The sequence below is a fragment of the Schistocerca nitens genome, chromosome 7 (genome assembly GCF_023898315.1).
Source record: "Schistocerca nitens isolate TAMUIC-IGC-003100 chromosome 7, iqSchNite1.1, whole genome shotgun sequence".
Taxonomy (NCBI): Eukaryota; Metazoa; Arthropoda; class Insecta; order Orthoptera; family Acrididae; genus Schistocerca; species Schistocerca nitens.
Window position 1 is genome coordinate 365,845,320 of NC_064620.1, and position 13,840 is coordinate 365,859,159.

General features: G+C 42.6%; 1 protein-coding gene across 1 annotated transcript in view; it reads right to left on the reverse strand.

Moving 5' to 3' along the window:
- LOC126194745 (NACHT domain- and WD repeat-containing protein 1) overlaps positions 1-13,840 on the reverse strand; it is a 633,295-nt gene that overhangs the window by 148,067 nt on the left and 471,388 nt on the right. The window contains exon 8 of the mRNA XM_049933012.1: positions 8,696-8,827. Within this exon, the coding sequence (XP_049788969.1) occupies positions 8,696-8,827 (132 nt within the window). The remainder of the gene's footprint in view (positions 1-8,695; positions 8,828-13,840) is intronic.

Here is a 13,840-nt window from a genome sequence, read left to right on the forward strand (position 1 = left end):
CCTGATAGAAAGCTCAAATTTGTTTTAAAATACTCTTAATTGTATAGGCTATTAGATAAAAGAAAAATTATGTTGGCTTTTTAACCTGTTTAATAGTTATCTAATTTTTAAAATAATATTAATTATATTTTAAAAATATAAAATACCAAGTGACTTACCGAAAATAAGTTTTTGTCTTCTTGGAGTAACAATGTACACTTGGATTTTTTATTGTTACTCCTGTGTTTTGAAGTAAAAAATTATTACAGTGTTAAATAGTGCTTGGATAGTATTTTATTAAGTTTATTCGAACTCTCATTAAGTACTGTTACTTAGTTTACAGAGATTCTTTTCCAATATCCTATAAAAGTAACCAGAACAGTAATCAGACCAAAAGTGAAATCAGTATGTCAGATATTCAAACCTGTAGTGTAGGGTTATTTAAAAAATCTGACTGTTTCCAAACAACCTACACACCTTCAAAAAAGTTACAACCGGTATCAGAATTGAGTGAGGAAGAAAAAGATTTGATCCACTTACGATCTGGAATTAATCTGTGTGAATTTAAGAATATATGTTCACACCACAGCTACTACTTTTTAAATGTTTTTGAAAAGTATCAAACAACATGTGTAGACCTACTAAAAAAACACAAAAAGCCCATCAAAAAATCGTTGAGAAGTGTAGGCTTGGATCTTTCTAAACAATTACTGACAAAAAATATTAGCATAAAACCTGGACAAAAGCTTTGCTCAACATGCCGTAACTTTTGTGAGGAAAAATTAAGAGTTGAAGTCAATGAAAGTGAAACAGATGATGAAGTCATGGTTGAATTAGAATCATTGGAATCCAGAAATGAATCCCTCGTACAAACAAACATTGCTCTTGATTATTTAGGTTTAACACCGATAAAGCTTCATGACTTGTCAGAACAAAGTAAAGGGTCTTATTTTAAAAGGAAGGTTAGCAGTATTGAAAAGACTGCAAAAAAGGCGGTTTCAAAAGCATTAAAATATGATGCACCAAGTTCTGATGATGACGAAGAAGATAAAAGTGTGGTTGAGAAAGCAAAGGATTTTGATGTAATGATTTCTCTTATGAAAGAGAAGATTTCATCTGTTGGGAGGTCTAGAAAAATCCAGCTTCTGACCTTGGCTCCAGATTCTTGGACTCGAAATAAAGTGATGAAAGAATTTAATGTAAGTGAGTACATGGTGCGACAAGCTAGAAAGCTAAAATCTGAAAAGGGTATTTTGGAAACTCCTGGTCCAAAAAAAGGTAAAACTCTTTCTGAAAATACAGTAAGACTTGTAACAGATTTTTATGAAAAGGATGAAAGTTCCAGAGTGCCACCTGGAACAAAAGACAAAGTTAAGTGTTCAAAAAAATGTGTACATGCAAAAAAGACTCATTTTGTGTAACTCGAGAGAACTCTATTATTCTTTCAAATGGGAGAATCCCGAGGTAGAAGTAGGATTTTCAAAATTTTGTTTCTTGTGACCTAAATGGTGTATCCTTACTGGTGCTGCAGGCACACACACTGTATGTGTATGCAGTATCCACCAGAATGTTAAACTATTACTGGATGCTGTGAAAATTGAAGAATCTTATAAAGACCTAATTAAGATGCTTGTGTGCAACACGGAAACCAAAACTGCATGCTACATCATTGCGACAGCTGTCCTGCAAATACTGCACTAACTGAGTACTTAACTGAAAAACTAAGTGAAGATTATGATTTAGAAGAAGAAATTGTAATCAGTCAGTGGGTTAACACAGACAGGGCAGAAATGATCAAACAGTCTATCAGTGTTGAAGACTACATTTCTTTATTGGTTAGGTCATTGGAAAAGCTCACCCCGCACTCGTTTTTAGCAAAATCCCAATCAGCAGCCTTTAAAAGATTGAAAGAAGACCCACCACCCAAAACAGCAATTATTGTGATGGATTTCAGTGAAAATTATTCCTTTGTTATGCAAAATGAGATCCAAAGTTACCACTGGAATAGAGGTGGTTGTACTCTACACCCAGTTGGAGTTTTTCTAAGAAATGAGGAAAACAATGTTTTTGTTTCCAACCACTGTTTTATTAGTGATGACCAAGAACATGACACGGGTTTTGTTAACTTTGTACAAAAAGAAATTACAAAGTGGCTGTCATTACATCATACCGACATTGACTCAGTTCACTACTTTACAGATGGTTGTGCTGGGCAGTACAAAAATAGAAACAGTTTTAAAAATTTGACTGAACACTTGAGAGACTTTAATTTGAAGGCCCAACACACTTTTTTTGCAACAAGTCATGGGAAGTCAATTTGTGATGGCCTAGGAGGAACTATTAAAAGAATTTTAAGGAAAGCCAGTCTATAGCTTTCAGACAAAGAACAAATAATGACAGCAATCGATGTGTATAAGTTTTGTGAAAAAAATATTGAGAACATTCATTTTCACTTTATTGACAAAAAAGAAGCTGATTTGCTACGGTTAAAACTAGAAAAACGTTTTTCAGAAACCCGAACCATTCCTGGAACTAGAAGTTTTCATAACTTCAAACCACTTCCAACAAACAACATTGAAATTAGGACTACAGATAGTGTAAAACCCTCCTTAGTCTTTTCTTTCCATTCTTCTTCTGATTGGGTTCGTGTTGAACCATCCATAAATTGCTATGTGGCTGCAAATTATGATGGTAACTGGTACTTTGGACTGGTAAAAACAATATTCAATGATGAAGAAGATGCAGAAATTCTATTTCTACATCCTTCAGGACCCGCTGCATCATTTTATTGGCCTGATAGTGCCTTTGGAGCACATAGTCTGTGTAGTAGACGCACCTCAATCAAGCGGCACTGGGAGAATGTATTACTTCAAAAAAGACTGTATCAAAAGAACTGAAAGCTCTTGGATGAAGTGGAAAAACAGTTTGAATCAGCATTAATGTTTATTAAAAAGACAAAATTACTCAAAAAATTCAATGTTTCAAGCAATCAGTTGGGTTATACATAAGTGTCGTAAGTAAACTATCTTCGTACATAATTCTAATGTAATCTACTATAATTAATAAACATGTCAAAAAGCCATCATTATTTTTGTTTTATCAAGTAGCCTATATGTTTAAGAGTAAATTAAAACAAATTTGAGCATTCTATCAGGTCTGAGACTCTAGATATTGCAATTCTTATAAAACAAAACATCCGTTAAAAAAAAAAAGAAAAAAAATTCCTTATATATATTCTTTTTCATAGAAAATATTAATATATTTTAATGACATCATTTTTATCTTCAAATACGTATAATAAATAAACTTGCTGCAAAAATTCATGATGTTATCTAAAAGAGTTTTTAAGATAAGCAAATTTAAAGTTTTGAATGCAAATTAAATTGACCATTTCCGAAGGTTCAGAAAACGCAAAACATAAAAACTTTAAAAATTTATTAAAAAAAACTGTAAGAGATACAGCAAAAAAAATTGCAGGTGTTGTCAGGATGGTATTAGAACCATTTGAGCCAAATTTCATAAAAATCTAAGGAGGTGGGTGTAAAATTTATTTTTTATTGGGTGATTTGATATGGAATGACCCTGGACGACCAAGAACGACGTGCTAGGATTAAAAAGGGTGTAAGGCAGGGATGTAGTCCTTCGTCTCTACTGTTGAATCTGTACATCGAAGAAGCAATGATGGAAATGAAAGGTTCAGGAGCGGAATTAAAATAAGGTGAAAGAATATCAGTGATACGATTCGCTGATGACATTGTTATCTTGAGTGAAAGTGAAGAAGACTTACATGCTGTGCTAAATGGAATGAACAGTGTAATGAGTACAGAAAATGGATTGAGACTAAATCGAAGAAAGACGAAAGTAATGGGAAGTAGCAGAAATGAGAAGAGCGAGAAACTTATCAGCATTGATGGACACGAGGTAGATGAAGTTAGGAATTCTGCTACCTAGGCAGCAAAATAACCAATGATGGATGGAGAAAGGAGGATCTAAAAAGCAGACTAGCTAAAAGAGCATTCCTGGACAAGAGAAGTCTGTTAGTATCAAACACAGGCCTTAAATTGAGAAATATAGTGAAATATAGACTGAGCGAAAAGCACAACAGAAGAGAATCGAAGCATCTGTGATGTGGTGTTACAGACGAATGTCGAAAATTAGGTGGACTGTTAAGGTAAGGAACGAGAAGGTTCTGAGGAGAATACGAGAGGGAAGAATATGTGGAAAACACTGACAAGGAGAAGGGACATCTTTTAAGACAAGAGGGACTAACTTCCGTGGTACTAGAGGGAGCTGTAGAGGGTAAAAACTGGGGAGAAAGAGACTGGAATAGATCCAGCAAATAATTGAGGACGTAGGTTGCAAGTGCTTCTCTGAGGTGAACAGGTTGGCATAGGAGAGGAATTTGTGGCGGGTCGCATCAAACCAGTCAAAAGACTGATGACGCAAAGAAAAAAGATATGTGATACGACACACTGCAATAAAGGTCGCACGATGTGACAGTTATATGTGTGACATTCTCGTTCCTACAGAAGCGAGGTAAATGACAAGCCAAATAGACAATAGGCGGTAGTAGCTTCGTGTGTGGCACACGGTTGCCAGACTTATCGTGGACAGTTCCACATATGTCATACACTTTCTCAATACTCAAATGAGGTATGGCTCTCCTTCCAGCACTAACAACAATTTCGATATGTCAGCTACCTTTGGTATGCAGCATTGTATGACCTAAAACGTACCAAATGTACAGACCCAGAGACTACATTATTACTGCACAACTTCTCAAAATATATGCAACGTTTTACTTAATTTCGTCGTATCAGAGTAACTGTGGGCAAAACAGAAAAGAAAACCAGTTCATTATCAAACTGTGATATCAGACTATAAGAAGCAAAGTAAGAGCAATATTTTTTACGAGACAATCTCCTCAATGAGAAAGATTACATAGCGGAGAATGCACGCATCTCATAACAGTAGTTATTAATTTTTTATGCGAAAAGTTTTACTGAGAAACTAACTACAGAGACAGATGTGCCATTGTTTCGTCTACATAACACAATTTTTGAGGCACATCAGACGTGTATGTAGCATAAAAACGCATCTTAAGTGATCCAGACTCTGTTTTACACATTGGACTTTCCTTGTGCTGCCCCATTTGTTGGTTTTAATTGCCTTCATGAATGCCACCAGTCAGCTTGGCAACCTACAAAAACTATGGTTTAAACACTAACATTGATGACCTAACAACTTGAAATTTCCCTCTACATTTATTGCACGATACAGTTACGTGGAGCAACCAGCGGCACACTATATTGCGTCGGGCTAGACAACACAGAATTGCATTGGTCCTGTATTGTTGACGTCCCAGTCGGAACCAGTTACACTACTTCCATTACTTTTCTGTGGTCTCAACCAATGCGGGTTGCTTCTGCATCGTGCCACACGTTGCATTGCATAGCGTATCACATATCATATCGCCTCAGTGAGAACCACACCTAATTTTCATTGGTAGACGATGCTTGTGAACTAATAGTTCAACCAGCCACCACTCTGTTCAATAATCAATGCATAGAGCTTGCATAAATATTCAGAAGGCTTGCAATAAAATTCAGCAGGACGACACACCACATCTCTCTAGCATAACCTACTTATAAGACATTGATAAAAGCGGCAGAAGTGCTCATTTTCAATTACTCTTATATGTCATCCTCTTGACAACCATACCACATTGCTAAAGGTGCTGGGTGTCTTATCCCAAAACGATATATTCTTCCAGATAGTGGATCATATGTGTTCCAAATTTGTTTGACACTATTCCAGACATTTCAGAGTTGCGCTTACATATCACCACTGTTTTTACTCACTCCAACAAAATATTGTGGTTTTGGGTTTATTGCGAGCTGATACTAAATTTTGTTGAAATAGCCACAGGAATTTCTTTACCATACTGGAATGTGCATGTATACATGTATACGTACACATGCTCACACTTGCTCATATACACATGCACACCTGCATGTGTGAATGCGCGCGCGCGCGCGCGCGCACCCGCACACACACACACACACACACACACAACTCTCTTGTTAATCATGACTCGCCTTTTATCTGCGGCTTTGCCCATATTCCCTTAGGCCACATGTATTGCACACATCTCCTCCCCCACTCTCAGTCCTCCCCCTTCTCTCTGTACATTTCCTCATCCCCTCTCTCAGTCCTCTCCTACCTTCCTTATTTCCATCACCTCCTCCACTCACATCCTCCTCACTCCCTCTTCCTATCCATCTCCCCCTATCCCCTCTCTGTGCCCATCTCCTAACCCACCCTCACTCTTTCCATCTCCTTCTCCTCCTCATATCTTCGTCTGTTCCCTCTTCATCCTCCCTGCCTCTAAACATCTCCCCTTCTCCCTGCCTACGTACATATACTACTCCCTCTCTCTCCCTGATCATCTGCTCTTCCCCACTCTCTGTCCACACCCTCCTCCTCCTGTATCTCTCCATATCCTTCTCCTCCTCTTACGTCATCTCCTCCTCCTCACCTTGCCATCCATTTCTTCCATCTCTCTCTTCTGTCAATATTCTCCTTGCCTCTCTCTTTGAACATATCGTCTTCTACCTGCCCATATCCATATACACTCCTGGAAATTGAAATAAGAGCACCGTGAATTCATTGTCCCAGGAAGGGGAAACTTTATTGACACATTCCTGGGGTCAGATACATCACATGATCACACTGACAGAACCACAGGCACATAGACACAGGCAACAGAGCATGCACAATGTCGGCACTAGTACAGTGTATATCCACCTTTCGCAGCAATGCAGGCTGCTATTCTCCCATGGAGACGATCATAGAGATGCTGGATGTAGTCCTGTGGAACGGCTTGCCATGCCATTTCCACCTGGCGCCTCAGTTGGACCAGCGTTCGTGCTGGACGTGCAGACCGTGTGAGACGACGCTTCATCCAGTCCCAAACATGCTCAAAGGGGGACAGATCCGTAGATCTTGCTGGCCAGGGTAGTTGATTTACACCTTCTAGAGCACGTTGGGTGGCACGGGATACATGCGGACGTGCATTGTCCTGTTGGAACAGCAAGTTCCCTTGCCGGTCTAGGAATGGTAGAACGATGGGTTCGATGACGGTTTGGATGTACCGTGCACTATTCAGTGTCCCCTCGACGATCACCAGTGGTGTACGGCCAGTGTAGGAGATTGCTCCCCACACCACGATGCCGGGTGTTGGCCCTGTGTGCCTCGGTCGTATGCAGTCCTGATTGTGGCGCTCACCTGCACGGCGCCAAACACGCATACGACCATCATTGGCACCAAGACCTGTCGCGACACCACTGGAGGCGGGCTGCACGATGTTGGGGCGTGAGCGGAAGACGGCCTAACGGTGTGCGGGACCGTAGCCCAGCTTCATGGAGACGGTTGCGAATGGTCCTCGCCGATACCCCAGGAGCAACAGTGTCCCTAATTTGCTGGGAAGTGGCGGTGCGGTCCCCTACAGCACTGCGTAGGATCCTACGGTCTTGGCGTGCATCCGTGCGTCGCTGTGGTCCGGTCCCAGGTCGACGGGCACGTGCACCTTCCGCCGACCACTGGCGACAACATCGATGTACTGTGGAGACCTCACGCCCCACGTGTTGAGCAATTCGGCGGTACGTCCACCCGGCCTCCCGCATGCCCACTATACGCCCTCGATCAAAGTCCGTCAACTGCACATATGGTTCACGTCCACGCTGTCGCGGCATGTTACCAGTGTTAAAGACTGCGATGGAGCTCCGTATGCCACGGCAAACTGGCTGACACTGACGGCGGCGGTGCACAAATGCTGCGCAGCTAGCGCCATTCGACGGCCAACACCGCGGTTCCTGGTGTGTCCGCTGTGCCGTGCGTGTGATCATTGCTTGTACAGCCCTCTCGCAGTGTCCGGAGCAAGTATGGTGGGTCTGACACACCGGTGTCAATGTGTTCTTTTTTCCATTTCCAGGAGTGTATTTCACCTTCACTCTCTTCCCATCTCTTCCTCCAGCCTCTCGCCGTTCACCTTCTCCCCTTGTTCCTTTCCTGTGTGCCTATTAGCCCTCTTCTTCATTCACCTGTCTCCCACACCTCCCCACCTCTCTGTCTGGCCCCTCCCCCTCCCGTTTTTCCATCCGCTAATTATCCCTCAGCTCTTCCGCTTGCCTCCTAAAACTCTCCTCCTACTCCTACTCTTGTCTCTGCCTATCTCCAGCTCCCCTCTCTCTTTGACGCCATTCTCTCTTAGAGTTTATCCATCCCTTAATCCATCACCTGCTCCCCATTTCTCATTCCCATCATTATCCCCCTCTCACTGTTTATCCCCTACACTCCCCCCTTTCTCCTCAGCCATGCACCTATAGCGCTGTGCACATATAGCCCCTGGAACGCATTCAGGGCACAACATGCCTCTCATGCAAGGCAGTCAAGATGTCAGTGTTTATCAACACTTTTCACACCCACCTCTACGAGAGCTAGGTGTTTCTTACCTTCACAGTACATCTTCACATTTGGTTGAAAGAGATCTAGTCGTTTAGGAGATGTGGAACAAACACACAATGAAATAGCGTCAAGTTTTCTCTGTGTCGATCATAGCTGAACATGTGAGAAAAGTTGTGTTATGGATTGTACAGTCATACCTCTGTAAGTCATAACGCTGAATGCATAACGTATACAGAAGAATGTAGCTTACTTGTTCCACAACCGTTGTGAGGTATGTGTCTCGGAGTTCTTGTGGGAAGACGTTAACCATGACAGCCAGTGTGCGTTCAATTTCAGAGCGCCATTCACTGAGCGCCCTCTCCTTTTCATCTGGACAGTTCTCCTGAAAGAAATTAGAAACACAAAGATGACTCATACTCTTTCCACATGCTGGTAGCTAGTGCCTAACAAGCTAATCAGTTATTCCACCTGCTATGCATTCACTTTATTCATTACAGATATAAGTGAAAGGAACACTAGCAGAAAAAAGTGTTGAGGAAAAGCATTGAGGTTCGCTGAAGCTGTGTTCCATCTATACTTTGTTCACAACACTCTGAAGGAGAGCTCCCTAGTTCTGAATCGGCTGCAGGCTGTAGAAGTCGGTGGACTTCGAGACACCAGAGATATGTGTGCGGCCGCTGCCAACGTTAGTGATCTAACAAATGGTTCAAATGGCTCTGAGCACTATGAGACTTAACATCTGAGGTCATCAGTCCCCTAGAACTTAGAACTACTTAAACTTAACTAACCTAAGGACATCACACACATCCATGCCCGAGGCAAGATTCGAATCTGCAACCGTAGTGGTTGCGCAGTTCCAGACTGTAGTGCCTAGAATCGCTCGGCCACACCGGCCAGCAGTGATCTAACAATACAGTGATTGCGTGTACCTTAAGTTCCGAAGTGATATGCAGTGCCTTGCCAAACCAGAGAGCACTTGCAGAACTAAAGAAAACGCAGCTTGTTCCCGCTGTAACGCTGCTCTCCACGCAGTTGTTTATGTGCTGGGCTTAAATACGCGGAGCTTGTCTCCTCTGGTCCCATACAGTCCACTGAGAACTCATTTAGGTCTACATGAACAAACTATCTGAGGACAACAGATAAATTGTCTGTGGACAGCCCAAGAGATTAGCACGTTCGAGAAAATGCGATTGGTTATAGTTATGTGCTAATGTTCCTAAACATTTATGGGCAATTTACAGAAATGTAAACATAAATAAGATGATGTAGTAACAGGAAAAGTAGAAGGAAGAGAAGGAGAAAGAGCTGTGAAGAAGGCAGATGAATAAAACTAAATACTTTGCTGAATTTCAAGGAAATACGTGAACTCAGAAAAGTAAAGCTAACGGAAAGTGAGTAGTTGAAATTAGAAAACATGCAGAAACAGCTTGTGTTCATATAGCTGAAGCTCATAATGTGTGGGGAAGTCTGAAGCGATGTTTATTCATGGGTGGATGACAAATAGTTGGAGATGATGCTGATAGTTTCCGTGCAATAACAGACGTTCATATCAATTCGAAACTAGTGAGCTGAGAGATATCACCGTGTACCTTAACCCCTCACCGCCAATCGATAAATTACTCAGCGACGCACGTCACTCCTGAGATACTCGTCGTTGCGCTAGTGTAATCCGAAGATCATACTTTACTTTTGCTAGAAACTGCCTCAGACGCACCACACAAAATATCAAAACACTGGTGACGATCTGTAGTTGTAGTAATATTACGAAATTTTGTTGTGGTTACGAATATTTTTGACATCAGATGTACTAGGTATGGAAATCATTCCTATCTGGTAATACATGAAAATTTTTGACAAACCGGGACTCGAACCCGGATTTATCGCTTATCACAAGCATCCACCTTTACTGCCTTGGCTATCCGTGCACTCTTCCAGGAGCAACGTAAACTTTCATATGCAATAGTGTCTACACCGCCATTGCTCTCAACTTACCTGGGTTCCCCCAACGGGGCTAATGAGACAAACGTGTTCGACATTAGTATTATCCTCCTTTCATACGTCCACATTGTAATATTTGTTGTTACAATGCCTGTTCTATCAAGCATGCATGCATGATTTCCATGCTTAATATAGCTGATGTCAAAGATGTTCGCGATTGTAACAAAATTTCAAAATATGTTTACACCTTAAAGCTGACTTAAGCTGCCCGAATGGTAGGGATGGACGATTATAAGAAAGAGTCGATTAACTGGTCTTTTACCAGCAACATATAGATTAACTGTATGCTAATAATCGATTTTCGAGGTATTACCATTTTAATTCTTTATTTTTATAGCTACGAAACATTCCCATAAAACTATTTTTTACAATCAAAAGGTTTGTTCTACCAAAAATAACTTACATTACTCTGTTAACAAAGAGTCGGTAGTGTACATCGTAACGAGTACTCACCACTGAGTCTTGAACGGCGAGCTATTGCTGTGTCCCCTGTCTTTTGAAACAGTATTTTGTAAGTAACACACAGTAACTTGGAAAGTGCACATAACACTAAGGTTTGACTGTGGATGGAAGTCCTTCTGGTTCATAGGCGGGCGAGGTATGGAGGAAGAATGCCATTGTGGCCACTGCCATGTGGTGTGTGTACGTGAAAGGGAGAATTTTCACTTACTTTCGTCCAGCGCTGACAACTCATGCGTTTGTCAGCCTCGTACCGATAACCAGTTATGGTATAAATTACGGCAGAAGTGACAACTGTAGGTGAAAGAACTTCATAGACACGCTCATGTTCAAAAACACTTGTTATATTAATTTTTTGTGTACCGTCACACACTTAGCCACACTATTTAGTTAGGCTGCCGATGTTGGCCGCATGGTAAACAGAACATAGTCGACCCGAAATGGTCCGACCTGTGTCGACGTTTCACGATGAATACAAGAGGACAGTCGGACTTCTTTCCATAATTAAGTTATATAGATAGCAAGTCAACAACACTCAACAGGCTTGAAAACAAAAGGGAAAAAGTACATTTCTAGAGCATTTAAACTCACAACAAAAGAAAATTCAGTTTACAATGGAGCTGGCTTGCTCTTCTACAAGTTTGTTGGACCTTAATATACATATTAGTACAACAAAATACACTCCTGGAAATTGAAATAAGAACACCGTGAATTCATTGTCCCAGGAAGGGGAAACTTTATTGACACATTCCTGGGGTCAGATACATCACATGATCACGCTGACAGAACCACAGGCACATAGACACAGGCAACAGAGCATGCACAATGTCGGCACTAGTACAGTGTATATCCACCTTTCGCAGCAATGCAGGCTGCTATTCTCCCATGGAGACGATCGTAGAGATGCTGGATGTAGTCCTGTGGAACGGCTTGCCATGCCATTTCCACCTGGCGCCTCAGTTGGACCAGCGTTCGTGCTGGACGTGCAGACCGTGTGAGACGACGCTTCATCCAGTCCCAAACATGCTCAATGGGGGACAGATCCGGAGATCTTGCTGGCCAGGGTAGTTGACTTACACCTTCTAGAGCACGTTGGGTGGCACGGGATACATGCGGACGTGCATTGTCCTGTTGGAACAGCAAGTTCCCTTGCCGGTCTAGGAATGGTAGAACGATGGGTTCGATGACGGTTTGGATGTACCGTGCACTATTCAGTGTCCTCTCGACGATCACCAGTGGTGTACGGCCAGTGTAGGAGATCGCTCCCCACACCATGATGCCGGGTGTTGGCCCTGTGTGCCTCGGTCGTATGCAGTCCTGATTGTGGCGCTCACCTGCACGGCGCCAAACACGAATACGACCATCATTGGCACCAAGGCAGAAGCGACTCTCATCGCTGAAGACGACACGTCTCCATTCGTCCCTCCATTCACGCCTGTCGCGACACCACTGGAGGCGGGCTGCACGATGTTGGGGCGTGAGCGGAAGACGGCCTAACGGTGTGCGGGACCGTAGCCCAGCTTCATGGAGACGGTTGCGAATGGTCCTCGCCGATACCCCAGGAGCAACAGTGTCCCTAATTTGCTGGGAAGTGGCGGTGCGGTCCCCTACGGCACTGCGTAGGATCCTACGGTCTTGGCGTGCATCCGTGCGTCGCTGCGGTCCGGTCCCAGGTCGACGGGCACGTGCACCTTCCGCCGACCACTGGCGACAACATCGATGTACTGTGGAGACCTCACGCCCCACGTGTTGAGCAATTCGGCGGTACGTCCACCCGGCCTCCCGCATGCCCACTATACGCCCTCGCTCAAAGTCCGTCAACTGCACATACGGTTCACGTCCACGCTGTCGCGGCATGCTACCAGTGTTAAAGACTGCGATGGAGCTCCGTATGCCACGGCAAACTGGCTGACACTGACGGCGGCGGTGCACAAATGCTGCGCAGCTAGCGCCATTCGACGGCCAACACCGCGGTTCCTGGTGTGTCCGCTGTGCTGTGCGTGTGATCATTGCTTGTACAGCCCTCTCGCAGTGTCCGGAGCAAGTATGGTGGGTCTGACACATCGGTGTCAATGTGTTCTGTTTTCCATTTCCAGGAGTGTATGTATGTAGCATTTACTGAAAAAAACGTAGCTATTGATACAGCAATGCCTGCTCCCAGCATCCACACAGCCACAAATATGCAGCTTCCCATTCAATGACGCATCGCCTTGTATATGTTCCATTAATCAAATCAACCTTTCAAACAGAGCTACAAAACATCAAACAAACTGCTTCCAGCGATGGCTATAGCTCTGACCTCATTGGTAATATTCTACGAAAAAAGAAAATGAATAAAATTACACCACATCTATACGCTGGCCAACAAAAATCACTCGTTGTTTCAAAGCCTGGTGCAAAATTCCATAGCTTGGCAACATTTCAGACAATCTAGGAGAAAGGACCTGCATTTTATAACACCAATAATGTATCAAAATTTTTATTCAATAAGGAAGACAAAATGCAACCCTTGTCAGAGAGTGGTACATATAAAATCGTTTGCAAGCATTGTAAAAAAGTGTATTTTGGTCAGTCAGGCAGAGCTGTGGCAATTCAGCTACTTGAAAGTGAGAGAAGTTGGCGATTAAAGGAGATAGTTCGACCTCTGCCTGGTTTGGTAATCATTTGTAACTTTCAGAGAAGTGACACAGGTGGAGAATTTTGAGTACAACCTATACAATTCTCTTGTTGCCATGTTAAAATTTGCTTCCTTTGTCAAAACTCAGCAGGGTTTGCAACATACTCACCTCACTAATATGTTGTGCAGATGCAATTGCGACAGAATTCTGAAACAGTGGTTTGTTGAGTTTATTTAGTGAGGAACTGAGGAAAAGTAAGGTCAGCATCTAATGAAAAAGCAAATCAGTACAAAATAAACGTGCAATGAACTTCACTTATA